The 21,333-nt window shown below is 38.6% G+C and overlaps 1 protein-coding gene across 1 annotated transcript in view; it reads left to right on the plus strand.

The window, feature by feature from the left end:
* Nucleotides 1–21,333, plus strand: part of aip (aryl hydrocarbon receptor interacting protein) — a 31,028-nt gene that overhangs the window by 298 nt on the left and 9,397 nt on the right. The window contains exons 2-5 of the mRNA XM_028812209.2: nucleotides 4,239–4,418; nucleotides 9,904–10,092; nucleotides 11,552–11,728; nucleotides 15,103–15,244. Coding sequence (XP_028668042.1) covers nucleotides 4,239–4,418; nucleotides 9,904–10,092; nucleotides 11,552–11,728; nucleotides 15,103–15,244 — 688 coding nt within the window. The remainder of the gene's footprint in view (nucleotides 1–4,238; nucleotides 4,419–9,903; nucleotides 10,093–11,551; nucleotides 11,729–15,102; nucleotides 15,245–21,333) is intronic.

Raw genomic sequence — 21,333 nt, forward strand, 5'->3', positions numbered from 1 at the left:
CGCCATAGAATCGTCGGGACGGAAGGCGAAGCGGTGACGTTCTATTTGTGAGCGATGCACAAATCACGGAGACATCCAAACAAAGAATCGTAGCGAGAAGCCAGTTTGAAAATTAGACACATTATTTACACAAATATGATGCCGCTGATAGCCGCCTATGATTAATGTATTCGCTGCCACAATTTCCATACGACTACCCATCATCGAGGACTCCAGCCTTGGCAGTGAGCCCCACAATCTGAAGGATGTCGTATATCGAGTCGCATATTTAATTTCTTTTACACTTTACTTCGCCTCTTCTAAAATGAACGTGTTTTGTGAGTTTTATTAAACCAAAATCAGAGATGGTCCAGACAAAAACGACCCAGAATTCTGAGAAGTATTTGTTCATCTTATTAAACTTTTTTTTATTTTATTTACATTTATTACACTGCCCAACAATGGACTGGCACCACATCCAGGCTTAGTTTTCAACCAGTGCTTCCAAAATTGACCCCAGAATCCAGAAATAATTAGAAGGTGAATGGACTGACTTTTAATAATTTATTTACACAATGTAATTGTGAAAATGTACATTTTTTTTAATAATTTAATTTTATTGTAGTCATTCATACAAATTGATCAATTTTTACAAAAAATAGGATTGAAAAACAAGTCGACCCCCACCCTTGAGAGAGAGAGAGTATGGCCAACGGGGTAAAACAAGGCTTGTAAACATACCTAAATTGATGAGTTTAATAGGCCAGTAGAGATGAATGGAGAGGAAAAAGATAAAATTGTACATTTTCAATAGCCGAATTTCATGTTCTAATCCTTTCTATCTTATCCGAAACCAACAGGGCATTCTTCCACATGCATTTGCCTTCATGTAAAAACGGACCGTAAGTGGGATAGAAGGCAAAGGTTCAATAAATCAATCAATAAATCCGTCATAGTATACTTTGTGTGTCACATACCATGACAAGGTTCCTTACAGACTAAAAAGATGTTACAATACAATATTCACAATTTGTTAAACCCAGTTAATCCCATTCCTTCTGACTGGCTCCCACACAGTATGAAATTACACACTAGAGAGAGAAATAAAAAAATGAAGCAGCTGCCTGTTTGATCTAGAAGGCTATCTGAAAAATTTGGAACTGTTGGCATCAAAAGGAGCTATACAAATGGGGGGTGCTTTAGTAATAGACAAATAACACTACACGATAAGCTCATTTGTTCTGAGTGGGCCTTTCAGCTCTGGATAATTCAGTTTATACCTAACAATACATTTACTTATTTTGACTTATGCTTTTATCCAAGGTGACTTACAGCAGTTGCTTGCATTTCTTTTGTTTTTTTTTCCAGTTGCAACATATGCAGGTGAAGTGATCTGCTCATGGTCACAGTGTCAGTAGTTGAATCCATGACTTCAGGTTTTGAAGTCTAAAGCCTTATCCATTACGCCTCACTGCCAATACACTGTAAAGCATTACTTACTTGCCTGACAAGTGAGGAAACATGCAGTGACTGTACAGTATAGGGTAGAAAGCCTGCAAATTACTCAACAAAGCATGCAAAAGTAAACATGTAACCATTCCAAATTAAATACATATACATGTACATATCAAATATAAATTTACATCATTAAGTTAAACCTAGAATTTAATTGCTTGTGTGTGTACATAATGGAGTTTTGATCACAGTTCAAGTAGCTGACCATATGGGAGTTAATAGTTTAATGGCTTGGAGGTAAAACACTTTTAAGAGTCTGGTGGTATAGCTTTAGATTTATGACACTATTTGTTGAAGTATATGTGGTCAGTTATAATGGAAAGGGCTTGGCCCCAGGTGATGAATAGGGCCATTGTAACCACCTTCAGCAGTACTCCACTGTCTGCACAGTGCAGATGCTATACTAGACTGCGCAGCTTTAAAAGTGAGTCATGTTCTGAGGAGATGCACAGAGTTTCCTCAGCTTTCTCAAAAAGTGGAGATTGCTGTCTAGCCTGAACAAAATACCAGGTGCTGCAGCCAATAATAGATCCTCAGTGATGTGGACCCCTGAGATCTTAAAACTAACAGTCCAAATTATCAGAGAGTAACTGGTGGTACCGGACACTCTTGACTCCTAGCAGTATGGCTACCGGCCCAACAGGTCCACCTCTGATGTCATTGCGGCTGTACTACATCATTCCCTCTCCCATCTGGAGAACAAAGACTCCAACATCAGGATGCTCTTTGTTGACTACAGCTCCGCCTTTAACACGGTTATCCCCCATAAACTCACCCGTAAACTGTCTGCACTTGGCCTGCACTCCACCCTCAGTGACTTGCTCCTAGACGTTCTGACTGGCAGGCCTCAGTCTGTCAGGATTGGTAATAGGACTTCAGCCACCATTATCACAAACACAGGCACTCCACAGGGATGCGTCCTCATCCCCATCCTCTACACCCTGTTTACCTACGACTGTGTTGCCTCCCACAAAGATAACATCATCCTAAAGTTCGCAGATGACACCGCAGTGATTGGATGCATCACTCGTGGGGATGAGGCAGTATACAGGAGGGAGGTGGACAGTCTGGCGTCATGGTGTGAGGACAACAACCTCACCCTCAACACAGACAAGACGAAGGAGATGATAGTGGACATGAGGAAGGAGAGGAGACCTCACCGGCCACGGTTCATCCGAGGGCTTGAAGTGCAGAGGGTGAGCAGCATTAAATACCTGGGCATCTACATCAGTGAGGACCTCACTTGGACACATAACACCACACAGCTGGTCAAGAAGGCCCAACAGTGGATGTACTTTCTGAGGAGGCTGAGGAAGTTTGGTATGTCAACTAAGATCCTCGGCAACTTTTACAGCTGCATTGTTGAGAGCATCTTGACCACCTGCATCGCCGTGTGGTACAGCAACACTACTGCTGTGGACCGCAAACGCCTGCAGAGAGTGGTAAAGACTGCTGAGAAGATCACCAGGACCCCACTGCCCTCTCTGCAGAGCATCTACAACTGCAGAATCCGCAGGACAACTGCCTCAGTCCTCAGGGACCCCACCCACCCCCAACACGAACTGTTCACACTTCTACCCTCAGGCAGGAGGTATAGAAGTATGAAATGCTGGACTTCCAGGCTAAAGAACTCTTTCTTTCCCAAGGCCATTATACTCCTAGATAACTGAGTGGAGTTCATAACCATGGTTCACCTCATTCTATCTACCGCACACAACTGTAACTGTATTTGACTTGTCCATCATACATCTACCTGCACATTACACTTTATATTTCTATTCTGTTTTTATACTTTATGCTGCCTCTGCTACTTATTATCTATCTACTTATTATTTGTTTATATGTTGGTTTTGTCATTTGGTGTGGACAACAAAGAGAGAATTTCATTGTATAGGGAAACATGTTTCCTTACTGTGCATATGACAATAAATTTTGAACTTGAAGGTCATATCCAGGTGAATAGAAGGGTTATTAAAACTTGCAAATGTCAGGACTGTAATGGAAGAGCTGTTAGTTACCAGACCAGTCCATCCTGTCCTTAATGTGGACTCCCAAATATCTCCAGTAGTGTACCACCTCTACATCTACTTTTTGAATAGTGACTGGGTGTAGAGGCACTTTGGTGCTCCAAAAGTTCCTTGATTTGCACAGACAAACAAGCACAACTAAAAGTTGTATAATATAAAGGTACTACGTGCTGCTGTTTTGGAGTTGTCAATGTTTCTCATAAGATGACTTCTGTTCAGTTTTAATTTTTTATGAAATGCAGAAGATACATAAAACATTTTCTAAATCGCTTAATCTAATTCAGGAGAGGACAGAGAGCACATTTTGTGTAAATGTGCTGGATAACCGCTCTGGGCTGTTTCAGATAAAGGCTTGGTGTCAGATTTGCTAAGCTAGGCATCAGTATGGAGCAGAGATCAGATTTTATGCTTAGTATAGTGTTGTTTTCCAAAGCAGCTTTCGTTCCCAGTGGTGGAATTTTAAACTATATTTTAAACAACAAACACATATTTGGACTTTTTTTTTTTTAAGGTATTTTGTTTTAATGTGAATCACATTGCTAACAGTGGGAAAGATGTGATTTTAATACTAGGTCTAATTATGCTTGTTTGGCAGCACAAAGACCATTCCCTGGTTCAAATAGCTTGTCTTTGTAGTATAAATTTTATTTTTTATATCCCTCTGACAGAGATGAATTGATGCAGCCCTGAATGTGCACTTTATTGTTTTGCCTACAGGTTATTTTTCACTATAAGACCACATTGCCCAGTGAAGATGCCACTGTTATTGATGACAGCAGAAAAAGGACCAAGCCCATGGAGCTTATCATTGGCAAGAAGTTCAAGCTGCCTGTGTGGGAGACGATCCTAGCAACCATGTGTGAGGGAGAAACTGCAGAATTCCTTTGCGACACTAAGGTAATTTTGGAATAGTAATAAAGTGGGATGGTTAGCTGGAGTGTGTGCGTATGTGAGAGAACTGGCCTGGGTCCCGTGTGTGGAATGTATCAATATTTGGGAATCCTTCTACTTTGAACATTCACCATGCAAATTTGGGCAGTGTCATAAATCTGTGGTAATCAAGTTTCATCATAGATAGATAGATAGATAGTTATTGTCATTGTCACTTTTATAAAGGAACAACGAAATTGAAGGTGCAGTCGACTCAGTGTGAGGCATAAGAGTTAAAAAGACAAGAAGAGAAAATAATAACAAAACCGAATAGTGACATTAATATTTTTTTTTCCAGTTTACTGCTATTTAGCAAATGTCAAAGAGGAGCAGCTTCTCTCAATGACATTTCCATTTATATGACCATTAACAACCAACTGCTTAAATAATAAGGAACTTTTAAACATCCTCCTCTTCACGATAATTGCTTTTTTCGACCCACTTAAACCCACATAGCATTTAGTCTTTGGAAAATGTTTGGAATTAAAATACTTAAGAGAACTGGACATAGATAATGTTTTTGCATCTTATGAACAGTTAACTTCCCAGCAATACAATTTTTCACTACTTTCAATCTACCCAATTTTCCACACCTCTCGCCCATTTCTATTCCAGAAGAAATACTGATCAGCCTTGAAGACTCAGACATCATTTCTACAATATATTAAAACTTCTCAAAGTCTCTTAATTTGAAAGAACTTAGGATACAGTGGGAAAAGGAACTTTCTAGTAATATCTCAGAAAGGAGTGGAAGGCAGCTGTGCATATTACACTCGGCTCTTTATGCCCCAAAGCATTCAATAATTCAACTTAAGATCTTTAATTGATCACATTTATCTTGTTTTAAAATTGTCAAAAATGTATCCATGACAAGGTGTATCCCATCTGTAAGCATTGCAATCTTACTCCAGCCTCACTGGCCACATGTTTTGGGAGTGCACCAAGTTAACATAATTTTGAACTAAAATCTTTGAATGCTTATCAGACAGCCTTGGTGTCACAATTACTTGTGATAAACTCTTGTATATTAAACAGTTTGTCTAAAGCAAATGGTTAGACTGGAAAGTCCTAAATGGCACTGGTATTGTGCGACACCCAAAATATTTTCATTATGGGTCAGGATAGCTGCCACTTCTGGGCTGCAAATGGAAAGTTCACCAGTAGCATTTGTTCAGGAATATGCTGTCCTACTCATAGCTTTGAAAATAAGAGTTATCAGTGTGCTAAATTTGCAATATGCTAAAATAAACTCTGGTAATGAATTTGTGTACAATGAACCCTCTTTAGCTAATGCTATATTGTTTAACACAAGGTCTCTTAATGGCAAAGCATTGGTGCTGTCAGAATTCATTACATACTCCAACCTTAATATGCTATGCTTAACAAACTTGGCAAAAATCAAAACTAATTTACAGCTGTTATGGAGGCGACATCATCCAGATTTGTTTACTTCACAGAGGCTCGCAGCTCAAGACAAGGAGGGGTTGTAGTAATTGTTAGATCTGAATTAAGCATCAATAGAATCCTGGTGTAAAATCTTGCCAAATCAATATGTGGACAATGATCCACTGTGGCAACCCCTAACAGGAGTAGCCGGAAGAAGAAAGACAATGGACAATCGGGATTGTTCTTCAAGTGTCTGGCACTTAAACTAATAACAAAATCTGGCATTATCTTACTTGTTCTCTGTTGTCCCCCAAGAATAGAGAGGGTGTTTTTTTTTAATCTGATCTGACTGAATTATTAACCCACTTAAGTTCCCTTTCCCAGACATTTTTCTTGGCGATTTCAACATCCATATTGACATTCCCACATATAAAGTGAGAAATGAATTCCTGTCCTTGCTGGACTGTTTTGACTTGGTGCAACATTTTGATTTTCTTACCTACTCTGGAGGTTGTATATTAGACCTGATCTGCACATGTGGTTTATCTGACGGCAACACTTATAGCAGTGATTTGAGCCTCTCTGATCATAAAACGGTAACTTTTTTCATTGTCACATTACCTCTCCCTCCTCTTGCCTGTAAACATCAAATTTCTGTCAGAAACCTTAAAAATATCCGTCCTTCTATCCTTGCTCTATCTTTTTCTGTCTTCCTCTACTCCAGCAACACTAGATAGTTTTGTTGACTATTATAGCTCAGCCCTTTATTGTGCACTAGATAAAGCAGCTCATTTAAAACGTAAGGAAGTTCCCTTTAAGCGTTCAGCTCCATAGTACAATTCTGAATTACGGTCTATGAAAGTAGCTGGCTACACCTTGCCTGATGAAGGGGCCTTAGCTGCCTTGAAATCATTTGTAATCTATTTAGTTAGCCAATAAAAGGTGTCATTTAACCCTACTTTCTCCTGTCTTGAAAGAATGTCATGTAACACTGGCCTCACTGTGCATGTCCAGGGTTTCTTTGACTATCGAAAGGGTTACAGAGATGCACTAACTGCAGCCAAGAACATGTATTGTGGCAGAATAATAGAAAGTGGCCATGATAACCCGAGGATTTTGTTCTCCATGTTTAATAAACTACTTCAGTCTGATTCTAGCCCAGTTACCTCCTTTACTGAAGTCTATGAAAAATTCCTCCAATTTTTCTGCAATAAAATTAATGTAGCAGCCCTTGTTTTCAATAGAATCGACACTCAGAGAGTCTCAGGCTGGTGCGTTTATCTTTATTTATGTCTCAAACTGTGGCTCTTTATTGTAGTCGTTATATCGTCACAAACACTGTGAAAACTATAAACGTACATTTTTTAACATTGTACAAAGGAACAGAACAAATGAAACAACATACAATTAATTGCGTACCTCGCTCTGCTTACCAAGGGGTGTAACAAATCTAAAGGTCACCGTTTCAGAGATGGCGTTTGTCCTGACTGTTTCTTCACACTTCTGGTATTGTACGTTGTTACGTTCCCTACGTGCGTAATGATTTCACGGTCATTTACAATTAAAAATCTAAATAATTCAAGTGACATAAAATCATCCATCCATTTATATCTTTGCCTGTCTTTCTATTCTATCCTGCTCCTTTCCTAAATTTTCACAAGTCACATCTGTGTTTGTTAACAAAATGCTTTGTAAGATGAGGACGACTACTTGTGTACTGGACTCAATTCCCACCACACTTCTTACATCCTGCCTTCAGGCCATAATCCCGACCGTTACAACAACAATAATAAATACATCCCTTGACACTGGATTTGTACCACCCACTTTTAAAATCATTTCTGTAACCACAATGTTAAAAAAGTCTGGTCTTGATGCTGGCAGTCTTAACAATTTTCGGCCTATTTCTCACCCTTTTTTGTTAAATGTTCTTGAGCATGTTGTAGCCTCCCAAGTCGCCAATTATTTAACTTCTAATAAACTGATGGAAACCTTTCAATCTTTTTTCAAAGTGAGCACAGTTGTGAAACTGCTCAGCTTCAGGTAACTAATGATTTGCTTATGTCAGCAGACTGCGCAAATCAGCATATTAATCAGATAGGCCACATGGCATTCTACTGTCCAAAATGGATAACATTCTGAGTATCTCTGGAACGGCCCTCCAGTGGTTTAAGTCAGTCTGACTGATAGGCAAGTGTTTATTAGTCTTGGCAACAGAAAATTCAGCTCAGCTCCAGTCACACAAGGAGTTCCCCAGGGTTCTGTCCTCAGCCCTCTGTTCTTCTGTATCTATTTGCTTCCCCTTGACCATATTATTCATAGCTTTGGACTGGGTTATCATTTGCAGATGATACTCGACTCTATTTCAGTTTTAAAACTGAAACTTCATTAGAGCTTCCTTAGCTCACAACTTGCCTCTGTGAAGTTAAAACCTGCATGGAGCATAACTCTTTAAAATTAAATTGCAACAAAACTGAACTCCTGCAAATTGGCACTAAAGCACAACTTAAGAAAAGTAGCTCCTTTTCAATCACTCTTGACGATGATCACAGATCATCTTCTAATGCAAGGCATCTGGGTGTCATTTTATTTATTCCTCCTTGTCTTATTCCACCCACATAAATCACATTAAGAAACTTTGTTACTGCTACTTCCGTAACATATCCCATGCTCAGTCATTCCTTCTCTTTTGTAATGCAATGTTTTTATCATAACACACAATGATTATAGTAACTCCCTACAAGCAGGTGCTGCTTCTCATCTTATCACGGCTCCAGTTGATTCAAAACTCTTCTGCAATAGTCCATACGCTAACCAGCAACAGTAGCCTATAACACCCATCCTGTTTTGCCTGCACTAGCTCTCTGTGTCTTACAGAATTGAATATACAATTCTATTAATACCCTACAAAGCTTTAAATAGCCTTGCAGTGGACTGCATCAGCGACCCTCTCCAGCACTATGCCCCTGTTTACCCACTAAGGTCCTCTGATTCTGGGAATCTTGTAGTGCCTCACACTAACCTGCACTCTATGGGAAACTGAACCTTCAGCTGCATAGCATCCAGACTTTGGAATGACCTCCCTAATTTAATTAGATCAACTGACTTAATTCATTCCTTAACTTAAAACTCAGACATTCTGTCCCTTCTTTCAGTTTACCTCCCTGTCTAGATCTTTGGGATAATTGTGTGTGTGTGTGTGTGTGTGTGTGTGTGTGTGTGTGTGGGTGTGTGTGTTATATCACAAATGGTGCCATTTATTCAGGCTTCTCTTCTAGTATAGAATTTAGTATTTTACTCTAGTTTATTGCCTTTTATTCTGTTTAATGCTTTATATATGCTGTATTTATCTGTTTTAGTGATCTGTGCAGAAAATATTTGTATCCAGTGTTACATATACCCTGCTATTCTTTCTGGGACTCTATGAAGTGGTTTAAGCATGGTAAAGGTGCTATATAAATGTATTAATATTACTTGTCCCGCATTAACAGCTGTGTTTGGTGTACTTCCGGGTGGGCTTAAAGTGGAGAATGACAAATTAATTGTAACAGTTGATACCACACTATTAGCACACAGACCTATCCTGCTTAACTGAAAGAATCTCAACCCACATTTTATAAGTCAATAGGTAACTGACGTTCTGTACTATTTGAAATTGGAAAAAATCTAATTCTTGCTTAGAGGATGTGTTCAAAAGTTTTTTTTTTTAAATATGGCAAGATTTAACTGATAACATTTTAGAATAAGTGTACTGGAGAAAAGGACATTTTCAATTCTTTTTGCTTTTTTCTTTCTAAATATTTTTGCTCATGCTGTTGGCTTGCCTTTCCTTCTCTCAGGTGAGGGTTAAATTCTGTTTTGTTAGGTTTATTTGTTTTTGCTCCTGCTTTCTTTTCTTTTTTTTTTTTTTTTTTTTTTTAATATTCTGATTTCTTTTTTTATTTTTTAAACTGAGAGTGAACACCTAATTCTGCATTGGTCTGGGACCAAACTGGAGCTGCACTGTCGAACAGTGCTCAGTCCAAGTACAGTGCCCAATGAAATGTTTTCTGTTTTTGTTTCAAAGCACACTGTCCTCTACCCAATGGTGTCCAAGAGTCTCCGAAATATCGCTGCTGGTAAAGACCCACTAGAAGGGCTTCGTCACTGCTGTGGCATGGCACAGATGCATGACCATCATTTACTTGGACATCCGGACCTTGATGATTTGCACAACAGCCCCCGGCCTCTCATCTTTACTATTGAAGTGCTTCAGGTATTATGCATTACTGCTTGTAAGTTTTTGTTTTTTAAAGGGATGTTTACTTTGCCATTAATGAGAGCAAATATGAAGATTTCTTCCCAGGGTTAGTGAAATGCTGAAAAAGTCAAGTTTTTCACGGAAGGTAGTTAATACACTAGTTTTAACCAACCATAAAATTAGATTCATGTACCCCCATGGACAGCAGTATAAAGTTGTACTTTTTACGCATGTGCACACAAATAAACATCTGCCTTCACAGGTTAAGTAAACCAAAATAAATAAATCAAATTTCTCCCCAATTTTATAATGATTTGGCTACATTTAAAAGGGATTTCCTTCAGCACCAGTTTTAAAAATTTTGAAATTTGATGTCTGATGTGAGAGGGTGAATGAACTTAAGGATCTTGTTTATTCTGGGAATAATACCAAATCATCAGTCATACATATCATATATATATATATATCATGTATATCAGAAGCAGTGTCTGGTATTTGAAGCACAAATCAAAAGTGAGCAAAAAAGTACTTAAAGAAGAAGAATATAAAAACTACTACAAAAGTACTACAGCTATCCCCTACTGGTCCACCAAATATGTTACTGTATCTGCCATATTATTCTTCCCCACTCTCTCTCGTTATCTCTTTGCTTTTCCATCTCCTTATCAGCGAGCGTTCATCCCACATCTCGTCTCCCACTCTGGACTTGTCCAAGACCTGGCAAGAGTCTTCATTTACAACATTTGAGATATTTCATCCTAGCCAAAGGCTGCTGGTTTCTCTGTACTATTTACCTCTACTAGTCCTTGATAGGGCTGGGACACCCTTTAAAGGGTAACACAGATACCTCTTTCCCTGTTGGTGGTGTGTGCTTATCATCTGCCTGGAGATGGTCCCGGCTTTAGTCTTTGTTTGGACATGATCCAAGTTAATCTGTACAGCATCATTTTAGAGGTAATACTGCAGGCTTTCTAGGTGACTGTCAAGCTAAAACATTTTCTTAATGGCCTAGAAAGATAACTATATCATGCTTAATTTGCCACAAAAAAATTAGGGTAAATAAACTATCTTTCAAGCTTGAATCTCTCCTTACTGCAGTTCTATGCCATCTGTGTATATTATGCAACCCAGTAAACCTTTGCCAGTTGGCCAACACCCTACATGATTAAAAATGGGGGGGGGGACAAGACATTTAAGAGGGAAACATATTTTGGAGTAGTAAAGAAAAATTAAATTAGGTAGTTATTGCTGTAATTAAATATTTAGTTAAAACAAGCTTGATTTATAGAACTTGAATTTGCCATATCTACGGTGGTGATGCATCTTTCAGTGGGATGTGAAATGCAGAAAACACAAAGAAGTGCAGTCCTTTAGAACCCACACTACATCTCCATATATCACAACGTCTATATAACATTGAGCTCTACTTGTGAATGTGTGAGCACAGACGGATTTTCTTACTGCACCTCCACAGATCCAAGTGCCTGGCTCCTACAGGCAGGAAGCTTGGGCAATGACTGATGAGGAGAAGCTGGCAGCAGTCCCCGAAATTCACGAGGAGGGCAACAGACTGTTCAAGGAGGGTGATATTAAAGGAGCTGCTGAAAAGTATCACGATGCCATTGCCTGCCTTAAGAACCTGCAGTTGAAGGTAACTGAAAAAACAAGTGAGGGCTATAAAAGGTGACTAACATGAAGACTTGCAGATATCTGTAATACACCAAATATAATTACAAGGTGGAAGCTTCTAGAAGCTTTTTGACTAGCAAGCAAAATGATGATATCAAATGTCTAAAACAAAGTTTTTGTTTCTTTCATGCTAATGGTCATAATGCACATTATGCACAGAAAAACAGAGTACAGTCAAAATTGTCTGTTGACCCAAGCTAACATGGTGTAGTTTTCTTTCTCAAAATGGTAATGAGAGAGATTTCATGTTGACTTCATATTTTAAACAATGCTTTACTGTAATGATGATTGCATTCCATGGAAGATGGATTTTGGTAGTTCCCATAGCAACATAAGAATGCTCTGACAATTAATAAACCTCATTGGTCCAAAATCATTACATTGAAGCAGAATGTATTAGGTTATAAATTATTGCTTTTTGGGACAACACTATAAATACACGGGATTTGAATTGGTTATTTTTAGAAAATACATATATATATCTTCTAAGATCGACTCAATTAGAATGATATTTTGAAGTCTTAGTAATTGGTAAAATTAAGAAGGCAACCAGAACATGTGACCTGTGGTGTTGATTTTATACTTGTTTTGTCATAGGTATTTACCAAAGGGCAATGTGCGGTATGCTATTGAGCAGCGTTGTCCCATTCGAGGGATTATGGTGATGTTAAATCTCTTAATATCATATGGAGCACAGCGGGCCATTGCTCAGACATTCATTTTTTTTTCCATGTAATTGCCTGAGTGATAGTTCTGTTTCACTAAAAAATAGTATTATGTGTGCATGGCATTAAGTGAAAGTTAGTCGTAAACAGTTGACATTTTTATTTTATATAGCACCTGTCTAAAGCTCTATAAATATTATGAGTACACTATTTTGCACAGATAATCATTCTCATGTTGGTGAAATTTAATTCTTCATTATTACTCACTAATGGGTAAGGAGCTTGAAGCTGTAAGCTTTTGGACCTTTTCTGTGCATAAAAGCATTCACTTTTTGCAGGGGTGTCAAACTCAGATGTCTGAAGGTGACAGTTGCTGTAGGCTTTTATTCCAACCACTTTTCAGATGTGTGACAAATTACTGTTGCAAATGCAGTAGACATCCTTTGCCATTAAGTGCTTTGTTATTTTTTAGGATTTAGAATCCTTAATTGTTTGCTTTTTTTTGTTTTTTTTAATGAAGGATTGAGAAATAATCTCCTGTTCTCCACAAAATATTCTGATGGCGTTCTGAGAATAAAAAAAAAAAACATTTTGGAAATGTCTGGTGTGGCAGAATTAAGAGCACTAAAACTCCATAGAATAAGTAAAGGGTTTCGTTAACAGTGAAAACTGTTGTCTAATTAAGAAATTGTCTGGAAAGAAAATGGAGGCCCAAACAAATCTAAGTTTGAACCCTCGAGTTAGCAGATTTGTATTGGCTTGCTTTTGCATCTCTTTATTATGATCGGGTTGCAGGCAAGGGGAAAAAAACAATTAAGTGCCAATGAAGGCAACAACAACATTTATTTATATAGCTCATTTTCATACAAATAATGTAGCTCAAAGTGCTTTACATGATGAAGAAAAGAAAAATAAAAGACAAAGTAAAAATTAAAATAAGACAACATAGAATAAGAGTAAGGTCTGATGGCCAGGGGAGACAGAAAAAACAAAAAAAACTCCAGACAGCTGGAGAGAAAAAAATAACATCTGTAGGGGTTCCAGACCATGAGACCTCGCAGCCCCCTCTGGGCATTCTACCTGACATACATGAAACAGTCCTCTTTGTATTTAGGGTTCCCACTGGAAGGACTTGATGATGATGGTCATGCAGACTTCTGGCTTTTAATCTATCAATGTAGGAAAATCATGATGCTTTGATTAGGTGGTGGTGGCGCAGGTTGTCCCCACAAAAAACCGGGAAAAGAAACAGAAGAGAGAGTAGGGGTTAGTACGGCAGAAGAAGGTGTGTTCCATTAGCAGCGGCAATTGGTGACTGGTTAAGAAAATGGCTGGGAAGAAAACCTGTAGGCACTTTGGCTCTCGAGGGTCTAAGTTTGAAACCCTTTCATTTTCTCATGTTACTATTTAGAAATATACATTAATTGTGTGGCTTGAGTAGAAAATAACTGTGACCTTGCATTTTTTCTACAAACAATGACCAGGCATTCACACGAACAGTACAAAGCAATAGGCAAGACAACACAACTGCTAACTCAGAAAAATCCCATAGCAAGCAACATTAAACTGTAAGTCTTTGGAACATGGCAGGAAAACTGTTGTGCCCAGGGGACAAAATAACACAGCAAACAGACAAATTCTCTTGGCAGTGGTGCTAACATTTGTGCCACCAAGCTATCACTTAACAAAATCTTTTTGACGACTTCAGTTGTGTTTTGTTTCATCAATGTGGCATCTCTCTCTCGACCATTCCAAATGCCTTTTTTTAGCAGCCTTTCACACTTGCTTTGTCATGCTGCATCACTGCATCTGAAGCCTTGTGCTCTCCGTTTTCATGTGACATGATGTCATGCAAACTAGCCTGATGTCAATGCCTGTCTTCAATGGAAATCCTTACTTAATTAAACCCATGTCTAAATTTAACTTTTAAATTCTGAAATACTAAGAAAGTTGCTAAGAAATTTTTGGATTCACTAGAACAGCTTTTCTACCCAGGAGTCTACGTTGTTATTTTGCTTTCTGCAAGATTAATTCATTTTTAACACCCATGTCGTTTCAGATTAACCTTATGCAAATACATGTATTTGAACAGAGATGCTAATCTGTGTCTGCCGCCATATGTTTTGTGCTGTCTCCTCATGAAGTCAGTCAGTTAGTTATTTTCTAACCTACTTAGTTCTGAACAGGGTATTGGGAGGTGCTCGAGCCTGTCCCAGCTATCACAGGGCACAAGGCAGGAACAAGCCCTGTACAGTGCACTAGTGTATCACAGGGTGAACATACACACACACACTAGGGCCAATTTAGTGTCACTAATTCACCTAACCTGCATGTCTTTGGACTGTGGGAGGTAATCAGAGCACCCGGAAAAAACCCACACCTACACAGGGAGAACGTGCAAAGTCTATGCAGGGAGGACCTGGGATGCAAAACCTGGTCACCACAGTGCCACCCTTCATCATGCAGTCATTCATCTTCAAAACACTTGGGATAATCGTCATTGTTCATAACAGTTTGTTTACTGTTATCTTTTTTAAAAAACTGTATTGCAGTTACAGCAATACATTTTTGAAAATTGTATCTTCATTAAGAAAAAAAGAAAATACTTAAATTCCTTGCCAAGCTGTGTTATTACTTACCTGGTTAACATTTATTTCATATTCTTCCTCAGGAGAAGCCTGGTCACGAGAATTGGATTAAATTGGACCTGATGATCACACCTCTACTATTAAACTTTTGCCAATGTAAACTTATCCAGGGGGAATACTATGTGGTGTTGGATCACTGCTCCTCTATACTCTACAAATATGAAGGTGAGTTTTTAAGATGATTCTGACCTGGATCAGGCAGTGACCCTTATCTTGATTATGAAGGTGGTAGGTGAGGGTTTAGGAAGCTTTGGCACAGGGAGAGGGGCCGATAAATAGGCGGGCTGGAGTTAGTGACAGGTGTGAAATGGCAAAGCAAGTTAGCTGCTTAGTATAGCAATTATTTTAGTGTATGAAAAGTATTATTAAATGCATCGATTTGAGCAATGCTGTTTGAGCATTGTCACATCTACAAAGTACAGTGAAAGTCTTACTTTGCATGTCAAACATATGTGCTACAAGTTGCCACTTTCCTGAGCCATGATATCAAGAATTCATTAAAATACATACCTTTGATCAAAGTGATTAACCATTGATAACAGAAATCAAAAGGCAGAAACTACAGTCATAGTTGGTCACAGAAACATTGTAATCTATCAGTGCAGTAACATAAAAGTATTAAAGAAAATATTTAAAAGGATTTCATTCTGGCTTTAAAGTAGATAATTACAGTACTGGTCGTTGTCCGTGTTGAGTCTACACATTCTCTCTATGTCAGAATGAGGTTTCCTCCTACGTCCTTAAAGACATGTCGGTCAGCTTAATTAGCAATTATACAGTGGCCACCTTTGTAGGGGTTCCTGAATGGGAACACGCATCTAGGGACAAGTTGCTAAAAAGTTTGTAATGAACGGCAGTGAAACGCACACATTCATAATGTGCTCTCAACACACATTTATATGTTTAATAGGGGTCTTTTTAGGAGATTTTAAGACTGTATACACTTTATCGTAAGCACAGGCTTGCTCTCTGTCAGACGATATTCACAAGAGCACCACTGTTTGCATTTCAAAATCACTGCCCCTACTTTGAGTGTCACCTTCATGAAGTGCTGGATTGGTTTAGTAGTGTGACACACGGTGAGTTGTCTAATTGTTCCCACCCACTTTTAAGCACAGTTCACTAATGGTTGTCTCCATATGTTTGGTTCTGCCAGTGTAATTAGAGCCTTACTCTGATCATGTCATATTGGATCCAGTAGTGCATGCAGCTGGTAGGGAAACTCAGATATTCAAGGAGATGTTTTTTTTTTGTCCACCAGATGGCAGTGCCCCAGTTTTCAGATTCTCAATAGGCTGCTAAGACTATAACTGCTCTCTTAAAATTGATAGGCTGAAGGCTGTTTTGCACTTTATAGTTAGGGTGTTGTCGCTCTTTATCCATAGCATTTGTGAGTAGTAAACAGTTTATTTTGAGATGAGATGCTTGCCTCATACCGTACTTGTGATTATTTCTATAGAGAGGCTCAGATATGAATGTTTCCTTTTCACATAGGAAGTGACAGGCAAGATTTGAAAAACTGTTGGATTAGACTTTCTGATTGATATCACTCTTAAAACATCTAGGTAAGATGTTGTGGTACAGATGTTCTAAAATCAAATCTGATCATTGGGCACACTTAGTAAAGATTAGGCACATCCTCTGAAACAGAGAGTGACCACACGTAACCTCAAACCAATGAAGCTGTTCCTTAATGTCTTTGAAAAATAATATTATCGAGTGTCAAAGAAATGACAGCTACTTCTGGAGCATTGCCCGTGGAAATGGACTTTCCTAATGTGAACAGTATGTGCTAAAAGATGAGGTCCTTTTTCTATCGGCTTATATAATGGTGGTTGCACATTTTCTTCAATAAATATTGTAAAAGACAAATTAGGAACAAACAGACTAAAGCTCCCTCAGCAGACTGAGTACAAGGTTACAAGTGCCTACCAGATGCATGCATACTGCTTGTGTCACCATTAAAGTACACAGAATTGAATTTTAAATAGTGTGGGCTACTACTTGAGTACATTATATCAAGGTCAAATATTATGTGATGTGGGAAAATAAAAGCTGACGTGATATATAGTTTTATGTTAAATTATGCAGTCATCAAAATCAATGTGGATGTAGCAGCCATTTTCCATGGTTTCCCAGGTTAGCCAGCTGCCTACAAATCATTTTTTCCTCCTCTCTCCATGCCTTTATATTTCATATCATCAGATACCGCTCCCAACTACATCTTCTTTGGTCTCTCACTTGAACTTTTCCCCTCCTTCTCCATCTTGGTGTACCTACTCACCCATTCATTCTCTACTTTTTGCTTTGCATTCCCAAATCACCTTAGTCTGTTTGTCTGCTCAGCACAACACCTGTTGTCACCACATAGTCGTTCTTCATTATTTAGTCAGAAGAACCTGTTCCTGAATATGGCCATCCAGGTAAAATATTTAATATTAGTAAAGTCTATCTTATTAATCTAACAGAATAACAATGTGTTCTTAGCCCTTCAGAAAGTAACCATCAGTCTCCGCAGATATCACTGAAACACTCTAAACACACACAGTGCCTTCAGAAAGTCTTCAGACCCCTTTACTTTTTGTGCATTTTGTTATGCTGCTGCTTTGCACTAAAATTATTTAAATTCTTATTATTCCCCCAAATCAAGCAATATTCAATGACAAAGCAAAAACAGAATTTTAAACATGTTTGCAAATTTGTTTAAAATAAAAAATATGAAAAATCCCTTTGATACAAGTTTTAAGACCCTTTACTCAGTACTTACCTGAAGCCACTTTGGCAGCGATTACAGCCTGAAGTCTTTTGAGTCTGATGCAACAAGCTTCAGATAACTGGGTTTGAGAATGTTCTACTATTCTTATCTGCCGATGCTGTCATTCTCTGTCAGTCTGGACGGAGAGCGTCGATTAACAGTTACGTTCAGGTTTTTCCAGACATGTTTGATTTGTTACAGGGCCAGGCTCTTGGCTGGACAACTCAAGGACATTGCGAGGGATGTCTGTAAGCCACTCGTGTTTTTTCTTTGCTTTGTGCTTTGGGTCATTACCCTGTTTGAAGACACACCTTTGGCCCAGTCTTATGTCCAGAGCACAGTGGAGCAAGTTTTCATTAAGGGTATCTCAGTACTTTACTCCATTCAGCTTTACCTTAACCCCATCTGACCTCCCAGTCTCCAACCCCACAGCATGATGCTGCCACCTCTATGCTTCACCATTGGAGCGGTATTACACAGGAGACATGTAGTGCCTAGTTTCCTCCAAACATGACATTAATCATGGTTTCAGCAGACCAGAGAGTCTTGTTTCTCACAGTCTCAGAGTCCTTTGGGTGCACTTTTTATGCATATTCCAAGTGGGCTTCTGTGTGTTTTTTGCTGAAGAAAAGCTCATATCTGGCTACTCGGTCATAAAGCTCAGAGTGATGGGAGTGTTACAGTGGTCGTTGTCCTTCTGAAATTTCTCCCATCTCCACCCAAGTTCTCCAGAGCTCAGCCAGAGTAACCATCAGGTTCTTGGATGTCCAAGGCCCTTTTCCTGTGATTGCTCAGTTTGGCCGAGTGGCCAAGTAATAAGAGTAATGGATGTTCCAAACTTATTCCATTTAAAAATGTTGGATGCCACTGTGCTCTTGGGAGCCTTTAATGCATTTAAATTCAATTTGTTTGTACCCTTCCCTAGATCTGTGTCTCAACACAGTCCTACCTCGAAGCTCTGTAGGTGATTCCTTTGACCACGTGGTTTTGGTTTTTGCTCAACTGTGGGACTTTCCATAGACAGGTGTGCGCCTTTCTTAATCGGTCTAATCAACTGAACTGACCACCAGGAGGGCTTCAAACAAGGTGTAGAAACATCTCAGCGATGATTGATAGAATGGGACACACCTGAGCCAGTTGTCAAAGGGTCATAACAAAGGGTCTCAATACTTGTATCAGTATGATAGTTCAGTTTTTTAGTTTAAGTAAATTTGCAAAAAAATCCTTCAGTCCTGTTTTTCTTTGTCATTTTGAGGCATTGAGTGTTGCTTGATAGGGGAGAAATGAATTCAAACGATTTGAGTTACAAGGCTGCAACATAACAAGATGTGAAAAAAATGAAGTTGTCTTTTCTGAGTCCACTTAATGTAACCGTCAACCCTTGATTTCTCGGTGGTATAAAACTTTTCATTTATTATTACCTCACTAAGAAACTGTTAATGTGGTCAGTAAAGGGAATGTTTCTGCTTATTGGCCTGTGCTCAGGATACGAGAGAAACCACATTACTGTTGTAATGTAGAGGGAAGATTCTCCTGCCAGGAAGACCAGCATGGAGAACTTGTAGTTAGGAAATACATGTAAAAAATGCACAACCTTTTCAATGGCTTGAGTGTTTTTTCCACCTTTTTGGAGCCTTTTTTTTTTTTTTTTTTTTTCCCCCAGATTATACAGATAAACACGTTCACTGCACCATGGCTGTGGACTCGGAGTCGGAAATTTTGTTAAAATTTCCAATTTCACGTATACTAATTAAATTGAACTATTTTTCTTCAAGCCCTTTGATAAAAATATAGTCCATTTTTTATTTTTGTATTAGTAGGGAGATCTGCCCCCATGTGGGCACTACGCGCTAGTCATTTCCCGGATCTGCTGCTTGCAACAAATCATGCTTTGCTTTTGGATAAACACAAATATCAACTCTGTCTTTGATATCTCCGTCTTTCGAAAACAATTCGTTACATGTTGGCTTATTATATATACAAGTGTGATCTTTTGGATTCATATAGAAATCCAAGAAAATTTCTTTGTCCATGTTTTTCAGATAAATTTTGTGTAACGAGCGATACTGTTTGGACGTATTGGCTGTAGAATTTCTAATACGTCTGATCGTTTAACTCTTTCGATTCTACGTTGCATTGCTTCTCTGTGATCCTAATTATAAACCTGACCGAATTGTGGTTTCTTTGAAATTAAACTTGTAGTAGCTTTAATTGTTGCAGGTCCACAGATTCTCATAGCGTATGGTCCTGAATCATGTAAATTTACGTTTTAAGCTTTGAATGATGCGAACACAGAACAGATTATTGTATATTCACATTTATTTTGCCTGTAGTGTTTCTGGATTTCACTTTCACCATATAACAAATCTTTTATTTCTTGCGGATACACCTCTTCATTTGGAAGAAACACTACTTTTCCTGATGGCAACACGGATTAGATGATCTACAAGTCTCAACTTAAACTTTAAAGCCAAACAATATCTACATACTTCTGTCATATCACCTATATCCATATATTCAATCTCTTTTCGCTGTTCCATTATTTCACCAAGTCATAATTTCCATTTGTTAGCGCTAATGTGATCTTTACCATCATTTTTTTGAGACTTTCAAATTTTAGTACTTTCATTATCTCTAACCTGCTCTGCATGTGTATCGCGTCAGCGTTTTTGAACCTCTCTACGACATTCTACTTTGTCTTCTACTCTTTGTCTTTTATTTCCACCCCAGCTTGGACCTGTTAGGTTTTCAATTCCACTTGGCCCAGGCTGATTATCACTTTTCTTATTTTCCGAATTTGCACTTAGATTATTGATCTTTTTTGAATTATTTTCTCTCCAACACTTTTAGGCCTCTTTTCGATGCACTGCCCTTTCTTCACTTAATTTGATACGTTCTAGATGAAACGTCAACAACTATTGTCCAGAAAAGGACTACATTGAAGAAAACGAACAGATTGAAAACGTAAAAATTTATAAGAGCCGAGAGCACAGGAACTGTGTCTGACTTCTCGCGGGACTTTACAAAACCTCTCTTCCAAAAAGTCTTGTCTCCAAAGAGTATTGTCATGTTGAAGGATTTTTTTAAACAATAGAGAGATGTATTAAATAATAGAAAAAAGCCACAGTGGATCGCTACAGCCTTTAAACCCAGACTTTAACACGTTATAGTGCTAAAAAGTAGTCAGGTGATTCACAGTGGAAGCAAATCAAATACCTTGTGTCTTGTCTGTTGTGTGCTTTCAATCAATGTAGTAAATTAATAAATCTAATTGCAAATCTAGGAGACTGAGTTGGAGTTAGTGGTACCATAAATTGAGGAACTGGAATGGAAAGATTTGTGTACCGACTCCACAGCCCAGCCTTGCGTGGCACAAGTGTGGCATAGCAAAGTGTTCAAAGGCACAAGACTAGCAGCAGGCAGCTCGGAGTGTAGTGTGCGCAGAAACTGGAGACGAAATAAACAGAACGGCAAGGCAGTGTGTGTGCGCCGGGAACAG

Source organism: Erpetoichthys calabaricus, chromosome 10 (assembly GCF_900747795.2).
Source record: "Erpetoichthys calabaricus chromosome 10, fErpCal1.3, whole genome shotgun sequence".
Lineage (NCBI taxonomy): Eukaryota > Metazoa > Chordata > Cladistia > Polypteriformes > Polypteridae > Erpetoichthys > Erpetoichthys calabaricus.